Source organism: Littorina saxatilis, linkage group LG7 (assembly GCF_037325665.1).
Source record: "Littorina saxatilis isolate snail1 linkage group LG7, US_GU_Lsax_2.0, whole genome shotgun sequence".
Lineage (NCBI taxonomy): Eukaryota > Metazoa > Mollusca > Gastropoda > Littorinimorpha > Littorinidae > Littorina > Littorina saxatilis.
This window is the reverse complement of record NC_090251.1, coordinates 42,496,530-42,506,323: the sequence shown is the minus strand read 5'-3', so window position 1 is coordinate 42,506,323 and position 9,794 is coordinate 42,496,530. Positions and strand designations below refer to the sequence as shown.

Genomic DNA, 9,794 nt, shown 5'->3' with positions numbered 1-9,794 from the left:
GTTAACTCCCCTGCATCGTCAGCTTGCACGCATCGTGTGCAGGAGTTTGGTGTACGTGCATGCAGAGTAATTTGTGAATCGATTTGCCTTAAGCAGTTGTGAAATGCATGTTTGTGACCTCAAAAACACTGTTAGTCCTTTGGTGATGTTGAACTAATCGCCAAGGGAGTTATGTGCACAACCGTAAAGACGTAAGCAAGTTCTGTTCTCCTCCCCAAGTCTTCCAACTTCTCTGTCAGTCTGTGACTGTGAGCTCGAGAATTTTGAGTTGATCTATAACTTTGGGCCATAACTTTGCGCTGAAGGCCAAATCTGTTGACTTATAGTGACCGGCAAGACACAGATCAAAAGGTGAACTTCTACTTCTGGACTGTCCAGTGGATCAAAGATGGACGCAAACTTCCCAAAGGTTGGAGGCTGAAATCATATAGGCTAGATATATACATGTACATGTCATATGGCATATCGATGGTACTCGACCATGGGAGGTTAATTGATTAGACTGAACTATGTGACATTACAGTGTGTGTGTGTGTGTGTGTGTGTGTGTGTGTGTGTGTGTGTGTGTGTGTGTGTGTGTGTGTGTGTGTGTGTGAGTGTGTGTAATAATAATAATAATAATAAATAACTTTTCTATAGCGCGAGTCCCATCAATTGGCTCCAGGCGCTTTACAAATTCATTATAGAATAAACTAGCACAAATCAACAAGCATACAAAGCATACATTTAACTGAGACATAACACCAAGAACCCAAGCACTAAGCAAAACTTAGCGTACAATGTTAAAAGTACACACACACACACACACACACACACACACACACACACACACACACACACACACACACACACACACACACACACACACACACGCACGCACGCGCACACACAAAGATACCATTGACATAGAGACCATAAAGCGCGTACAGGGTAGAGAGTTCCAAAACAGAATAGAGTTGTGGAGAGTCTACTCAGGTTAAGCAAAGGCTTTACCAAACAGGTATGTTTTGAGTTGTGTTTTGAAGGAGGAAAGGCTGCTGGAATCACGGATAGAACTTGGAAGCGAGTTCCAGACGGTCGGAATCTGGTACCTAAAGGTTCTTTCACCAAAGGTCTTGGTCCTGGTTTTGGGGATGCGAAGGAGTTTTTCAGAGGAGGATCTGAGAGAACGGGATGGCTCGTAGATACTGAGGGAATGGGACAAATAGGGGGGAAGTGATTTCTCAAAACAGCGGTACCCTAACAGAGCTAGCTTGTACTCGATTCTATACTTCATAGGAAGCCAGTGAAGGGTGGTAAGTAGGGGAGTGACATGGTCTTTCTTAGACTTCTGCAGAATGAGCCTTGCAGCACTGTTCTGGACTCTCTGTAAGCGATCAAGTTCTTCAGTGGGGAGGCCGGCAAGCAATGAGTTGCAGTAGTCAAGTCGACTCAGGATCAGAGAGGAGACAAGTTGAACAGTGGCTTGGAGTGTCAGGAATGATCTGACAGAGGAAATCTTGCGCAACTCAAAAAAGGCACATTTACAAACAAAACTAATGTGTTTTTGCATTGTCGGAGCAGAGTCCAGGTACACGCCTAGGTCCTTAACAGCGGTTTGGGAGACAATCTGAGTGTCGCCTATTGTCAGGGAAGTACAGTCAATCTGATTTAAAGCATGCCTTGAGCCTGACAGCATCACCTCAGTTTTTGAGTCATTCAGCTTGAGTTTATTGTCTATCATCCAGTCTTTAAAAAAAAAGACAATTCGTTTTGGGAACTTGTAGATCTATATTAAGGAAGATTGTCTGACACGATCATTTTGGACTTAAATTTCTACATTACAGGAACATCCACGGAACCTGATCCCTGAACTTTGCCGTTTATTTTATGACCTTGGCTGGGTCACAGGAACTGGTGGAGGCATCAGCATCAAACACAAGTAGGCATGTTAATTATGCTAATTCTTATAAGTTATATGTTTCAACTGAAAGAAAATATTTCATGCATTTTCTCCATGTAGATCGAGCCCCTACTCTACCAACCCTTAAGTGCATGCCCATACTAAGAGAGTACATTAAAAAGAAACAATAAAGTACGTGTTTTTGAGGTACTGTAGCTATTTTGTATGAAACATATTGAAGAATTTAAGCTTTGGAATGCAGCATTGTTTTAGCTCTGTGACTGTGGCACTTTGCATAAATTTTGTCAGAACATTAGCGAAATTCTACATGATGATTTAAAACCAGATCAATTAAATACATTTGCTTTATGTTGAATAGCTGTTTTCAGTGGATGCATAGATATGGTGTAATGCAACAGTCACACTTTAGCAGTGAGGAAAACTGTACAATTTTGAATGATGAATCTTTGCTTCTGCAGTGAAGAGATCTTTATCGCACCATCGGGGGTGCAGAAGGAGCGAATACTGCCCGAGGAACTGTTTGTTCAGACGATTGAGAACGTTGACCTTGACGGCCCTCCGCCCAAAAAGAAGCTGAAGAAAAGCCAGTGCACTCCTCTCTTCATGAACGCTTACACCATGCGTAGTGAGTTTGTGTTTGTGAAATATTCTGGATGGTTATGAATTTATTTGTTTGTTTGTTTATAGTTTTCCTGTACTTGATCAGGAGATTGTGATGGCTGTGACTGAGGGAAGCCTTCTCGATCATTTCTGAAATTCAGTTTCTTGACTGTAACTTAGCCTACAGTACAATAGTACAGTGGTACCTGCGATGTGTGGCCCCTCTGATGAGCGGACACCTCCCTTAAAAGGACACCTTCTGTTTTCCATTTGTCTATTATCTGTACCAAAATATACCTGTCGTGACAGGCCACCTGCAATGTAGGGACACTTTTGGCTGGTCCCAAGGGCGTCCTTTCATCACAGGTACCACTGTACACGCTGACGCTGACCCACCTTTACTACAGTCGAACCTGCCCTTGCGACCACCTCTCGATTGCACCACCACCCCATTACCACCACCCCAAAAGGATCCACAACAAGGTTTTTTTTATAGATAATTCACTTGCCCCCGTCTACAACAACTTTTTTGGTGGGTCCAGTGGGAAGTCGTTGTAGACAGGTTTGACTGTACTTTCAACACCTCAAAATATCTTAGAAAATAAAATTAACGAAATAGGAGGATGTCTAAAATATACTGTATCTGAAGACAGCTAGATTGAGGTTCCACAATTTTATCTAAGACTTTCCTTCAAAATACCTGACATTCACAAACGAACGTACCCACTGAACTGGAATTTCCTGATAAACAGAGGAACCCCCCTTTTAAGACCCCCCAACTTAAGACTCCCTCCTTTTTAGGACCTTGTTTTCTCAGACTTTTTGTTCATAACCTCTCTAAAATTACCCCTATTGTAAGACTCCCTCCTTTTTAGGACCTTGTTTTCTCAGACTTTTTGTTCATAACCTCTCTAAAATTACCCCTATTGTAAGACTCCCTCCGTTTTAAAACCCGATTTTCTCCGATTTTTAGAGGTCTCAAAAGTGGGGTTCCACTGTAGCACCGTTGCCGAGCTGAATGAATCACAAATGTTAACTGTTGCTTTAGGACAGTGGAACCCCCCCCCTCCCCCGTTTAAAGACCACAAGTCACAGCCATGGGGCTTAATCAGGAGATAGCCGCTGGTGCATTTAACGGTAAATTTGCATCTGTGTGCAGATGCGGGGGCTGTGATCCACACCCACTCCAAGAGCGCTGTCATGGCAACGCTGCTGTATCCTGGCACCGAGTTCCGCATCACACACCAGGAGATGATCAAGGGCATCAAGAAATGTCAGCAAGGTCAGTAAAACAAGTCTGCGTAATGTGCCGTTGCCATTTTTGAATCTTTGCCGGTCAAAAATTTGTACCAGTTGATAGCTTCTCCAAGAAAAGTCCGCCAACCCTCGTCGTGAGCGAATAATTATAACTAAATGGCCTCCCTGACACTTTTCCCCTTTTGGTGTATAACCATCAGTAGGTTCCTCCCTCCCGGATTCTCCCCATCCCCACCCCTCCGTACTCCCCCCCCCTCGCCCCCACCCCCCCTTCCAAAAACAAAACAAAACAATATGAGCACCAATTTGGAACACATGCCTCATTCTGATAATCATCGCTCCACGGCTATCGCCAGTTATCTCTCTGACCGGACGCTAAAGTCCTACGCGAATCTATCAAAACAAGAATACAGAGTTATCTCCCATATGTTGTTCGCGAGCAGTGTTCGCGAGACGAAAATGATTTCAGATTCGCGGACTTCGACAGTGATCTCCGTTCTGTTCTTCACAGTTATGATAAAGACATCGTTCTAAGGTCAAAACAAGTCGAAATATTGGGACTGCATGCTGCCGGAAGGAGACCGTAATATATGGTTTCATCACTACAGAAAAAATCGTCTGCCCCAGCGAGCGCCGAAACCAAACGGTTGATTATCACGTGACACTGTTGCCATATTTAGAGTTGTTTGCACAGTAAATACAGCCGCGAAAAATAGCTCGCTTGAAACTGTCTTACATATCAATTCCTTTGTAATTTAAAAATTACACAACACCATGAAAAATCATTATCGACGATCGCGAATCTGCTTACATCCATAACACATTACGAAAAGATCTAAATATGTATAAAAAAAAAATAACAATAAAAAAATATTAACACAAATCGATTTCCTCGCCAGACAAGGAAAACCAGGCATCCTGTCAGGGATAGAAATGAGACCCGAAGGGAAGTAACTCATTTTTGACCTGAGTTCAGGATGCACATGCCTATGTATGTTTTCAATGCAAAAAAAAATAACATGAAAAATTTGATATTTGCACATTCTGTGAGGAAGTAATTTGTCAGTTTTTTTGTTTCTTTTTTCTTATGTCATTGTTGTTGGTGCTGGTGTTTTTTTGGGTTTTTTTAGAGTGTTTTTATTTTAATTTATTTTTTAACTTGGTTCTTTAGTTTTGTTTCATTTGATTTTGCCACGCTTTGAACGCTTTGAACTTAATTAGGCTTGGAGCAGGTTTGGATGTGTTATCGTTGCAAATGATGTTGATCCTTTCATATTAAAAGAAAGGTCAATATCATATTTACTAGTGCAACTGTTACAGGAGTCAACTACACATATGATGAGGAGCTTGTGGTGCCAATTGTGGAAAACACACCTGAGGAAAAAGATTTAAAGGTAAGTAAAAAATTAAAAAAAGATGTGAGGTTGTAACAAAGGGATAACAGGTTAAAAAATATAGCCCTGGGCAAGTCAAAGGCTGAAGGAAAGCACATTTTGTTGTAGAATTTTTTTTAATTTTCTCTCTGTTTGCATATAAACCTTTCATCCTCGCCTCCAAGAACTTGGTGATTAATCGTTTTTAACTGTAAAGTGCCCACTTCATCTTTATTAAAGAGATACAGATATATTTGAACTTAACATATGGTAGAGCATTGCTTGTTCCCAGGCATAGATCCATGATCTCAGACTTTTTAGAAAATATTGATTTATTTTTCTTTTATTCCATAGGAAGCAATGGCAAGGGCAATGGAGGATTATCCAGAGTCTTGTGCAGTTCTTGTGCGTAGACATGGTGTTTACGTTTGGGGAGACACATGGCAGAAGGCGAAAACAATGTAAGTATGATTTATTGTGAAATTACGTGTACTGCAGTTTTTGAAATAAATCTGTGTATGTTGTGTTTATAAGGATGTTTGTGCATTTTGTGTGTGTGTATCGGTCTGTCTTATCTGGCTGTCTGTGTCTGTCCATCTGTGTCTATCTGTATGAATGTGTGTGTGTGTGTGTGTGTGTGTGTGTGTGTGTGTGTGTGTGTGTGTGTGTGTGTGTGTGTGTGTGTGTGTGTGTGTGTTTGTCAATCTGCATGCATCTATGCCTTCTTGTATGTGAGTATGTAACTGGATTTCATTGTGTATCAATTTCACTTGAGTGCAGTTTTTGGGTGTGCGCAAGTTACAGTCTGTGATTTATTTTCACGCCAATGTGTCGCTGGCATGCAACTTACCATACACATTAAACAACAATATTATTGTGCATTTTCCCTTTCTACTTTCTCCACAGGTGTGAATGCTACGACTACCTGTTTGACATAGCCGTACAGATGAAACAGGCGGGGTTGGACCCTTCGCAGATACCTAAACCTCCCAAGGGAGCTTACACCTCTGATAAGAAAAGCTCTTGATGTTAAAAGAAGAAAAACCAAACACCGTTTTTTTTCTTTTTTTTTTCTTTTTTTTGTGCACTAGTTTTACAGTGTGCATTTGTGAGGAAGGTTAGAATGAAGATGTTTTTGTGGGCAAAGTTTATTTTTCTGGAATAGCTAAATGAGTTTACTGTGGCATGCATATATGTTTTCCTTGTCTGTGTGTGATGTTTTATATTTTGTCAAATTTGGACTATATGCTTTCAGATATACTTGGAATAGAGACAAGGGTGGTGGTGTATGTATGTATGAGTGTATGTGTGTGATGTGTCTTATATTTTGTCAAATTTTGACTATATATATGCTTTCAGATAGACTTAGAATAGAGACAAGGGTGGTGGTGTATGTATGAATGAGTGTATGTGTGTGTGTGTGTAGAGTGATTTCATAAAAACAACTGGTCGGATGTGCATGAAACTTTACATGTGAATTCTTCCAGATGATTAATGCAAAGTAAGTACATGTACATGTATACTACCTGTATATGTGGCGGAAGGGCACATCAAGTGTGTCAAGGGAAACAACTCAATTTACTGCAAGCTTCAAAAACCGGGAAGCAATCACGAGTCGTGTACCTTGTATGTCTAATACTAAAATAGTCACTTCCCGTCCGTGGGCGTTGCAGCGCTATTACTAATATAGTCATCTCCCGTCGCGAAAGTGTTAAGCCGCATTGGTTTGTTGATGAGCAATCTCGGTTCATTTTTTGATGAGAGGTTGCAGTCTCGCCGGTCTACAAATTATTTCCTTTGTTTACGGTTTTAAGACGTTCTTTCGACTCTTCTTTGTAAAGAGTCTAGTTTGTCAGATGGTTTTTTGTCTTGCATCTTTCCATTGAACAAGGGACAAGTGTTTGTCTCTGGTTCATTACGAACATTAGCGTCTACCTCATGGGACTATGGTGCTGTGGTTTACTCAAGCCATAATCCTTTAGTGCTTCACTCCTCGGAGGGTGTTTCACTTGTGGTCATTTGGAACTCTTTGTTCTATTCAGGCGGGAGACGCACAGGTTCGTTTTGTTTTACTCGCTCGCATCGGAAGACATGTCTTGTTGTCTTCCGAACTTTCACAGCTCTCTTTTGAGTTAGGACTGTCTTCCTGGTCTTGCTGATTGCAAGAGATTGTTCACTCTTTTCGTCAGCTACGATCAAGACAGGTCAGTGAGGTTGGCGCTCTTTTCGGTTTCTGGAAGACGTAACTCACGAATCTTAAGGTTTTTCACTCAGGTCTCAACAGACTTTATGTGAAAGGGTTATTTATCTAATTTGACCTTATCTGGTGGTTTTTTACTATCATTAGCAATCTATGGGTGGTTGCAACCAAAAAAAAAAGAAAGAAAAGTTCACGAGGATGCTAAGATGTTCCACGAACTTTTGTTGTTGACGGAAGACGATGTTTCATTAGTCTGGAGAAACATCGTTCAGAACTAGACAAGACATTTCTCTTTTTACGCCCAGCGTGAAAAGGGCCCTGTCTTCAAGCCTTTTGTCTTTTGTTTATCAGTCCCAGCTTGGGATTTCTTCTTCTTTTAGAGTTCTTTTGAAGAGACATAGAATTTTGAGACATGCAAGCCTTTCTTTTATAGGAAGGCTCGTATACTCTTTTTTGTCAGTGCTCACTTCTCCTTGATGGGGCAGTGATTTACGTACTTTTTGGGTCTCACGCAAGATATTGAGTATTTTGACATACTCATTCTTGCATGGCTCATTTTGGAGTGCCAGACCAGTTCTTTGGTTCTTTCGTTTTGGACGGATAGAATCAAATTTGTGCAAGGAAGCACTGGCTAGATGGGCTTTCACACTCATTAAACAAGCTTATGAGTGTGGCAGTCAATGGGGGGGGGGGGGGGGGGAGCGTTCTGTCCTTCCTCTGAGTTCGCCTAGAACTCATGGGGCCTGAGCTTGGGCTCTTTTATTTGGCGGTTCTGCGACCAGGCAAATCTCGATCGGCCTCACATAGGTGTTTTGGACGTTTTTTAGGACGTCTTTCTTTACTACTTTTGGCGGGTTTTCTAATACCCGCTGGGATGGTAGTGGTTGCTTACCAGTCATGGTTGAAGCAGGCCGGTTTCTTACCAGAAATAAGTGAGTTTCACTGAGAATCTGTTTACTCGTCAGGATGGGACCAACACCTTTCCGGCTTTGGTAGCCGCAGGGCAGGTTCTCTCCAACTTGTAGAGTGAGTTTCTTTCCCACCACCTACATTAGCAATCTGCTAGATGTGAGTCGGGATAAGATATGTAATTTAATCGAAAATTTTAAAAGTAAATTTTGATTTGATTAATATACTTACCCGACTCACATCGTTAATACCCTCCCGCCTACCCCGCTCTAATTTACCCTAAAAATGAATGTTTCGCTTCGTTTCGAGTGAAGTATTCCAATGTGGCGGCGGCGGTCTCGCGTGCTCAGTCACGTGACGGTATGGCCTTGACCCAGTTTGTGGGGTCTAGGCTGTTCTTTTTTAGGGTTACTTCTCCTTAAGGGGTGAAGCGTAGTTCAGCGTCTCGGCACTTAAACCAGAGGTTAATGCTAGATGTGAGTCGGGTAAGTATATTAATCAAATCAAAATTTACTTTTAAAATTTTCGATTATCCTTGTCATCACCATCTTCATCACTTACCTTCAGCGGCTAGACAGCAGAGGAGCAGGCACACGACAGAACCAATCACAGACTTGGCCATGATGATGTTAGTCGTCGTGCAGGCTTTGAAAATGTCTCCATCTGATCCTGATCTCTTCACAAAGCGTGCCCAACCAAAGACGGAATATGGCTACCTGCACTGTATCTGTAAGCTCAATCCAGATGATGACGTAGCGTCCAAAACGTTTGCCCCTTTTATGGATACTTGGATGGCAACGGTGTGTGTTTATTTTTCAAAACAGATCAAGGTGGCGTTGTAAAACACTTCTGACTTTGAAATCACCGGGGACAAGCTAATAATTCAAAAGGTGTTAAAGCACTCCTCTTTTGGTACTAAATAAGGTGCTGAAATAAGGTTCTCAGTTTAGAAAGACACATTTTTTAACACAGACCAAACTGCAAAAGCAACAATGAGGAAGAACAGAAAACATTACAAAAAGATGGATGGATGCATAGGTAGATAAACAGATAGGTAGGTATGTTGGTAGACACAATAGCTAGATGAATAAGATAGATAGACAGACACAGACAGAGAGATCAGAAAGATCGCGTCAGCTGAGTAGAGAAAACCCAATGAAACAAAATCTTCTGTATAGACCTACTCTCAAGTAAATCATGACTATGATAGATACTCAGGTATTTCCATGTTTATTAGAGTAAAGGGGGGTAATTTGGACACCATACGAATTAGACGCCGTGGCTGGCCAATAGAAGTCGGTGAGCAAAGACGGTGAGGTTATATCTCAGGATTGGGGTTAGACCTACGCAAACACATGCAAGTGACAAAGGATCTTAGGTGTTTTGTCAACACACGGACTTGTTTCTTGAAATGTGAGAAAAGTTAAAATGTTCGACTAGTCGGGTAAATTCAACAGGGCAAAGTTCAAATTAGCCTAACTCATTTGCATAGGTATCTTACCCAAGCCGACTATCTTCCATTGCTGCCAGAGCTTTCTTCGTGTCTTCTAAA

At 41.5% G+C, this 9,794-nt stretch overlaps 1 protein-coding gene across 1 annotated transcript; it reads left to right on the top strand.

Annotated features, from left to right (window-relative positions):
- The first annotated feature begins 38 nt into the window (after window positions 1–38).
- On the top strand, window positions 39–6,679 carry LOC138971500 (methylthioribulose-1-phosphate dehydratase-like). The gene is made up of 7 exons (XM_070344244.1): window positions 39–409; window positions 1,827–1,921; window positions 2,362–2,528; window positions 3,663–3,785; window positions 5,081–5,154; window positions 5,488–5,594; window positions 6,040–6,679. Exons 1-7 carry the CDS (start codon window positions 389–391, stop codon window positions 6,158–6,160), a joined length of 708 nt encoding a protein of 235 aa, XP_070200345.1. The 5' UTR covers window positions 39–388; the 3' UTR covers window positions 6,161–6,679.
- Window positions 6,680–9,794: the final 3,115 nt, after the last annotated feature.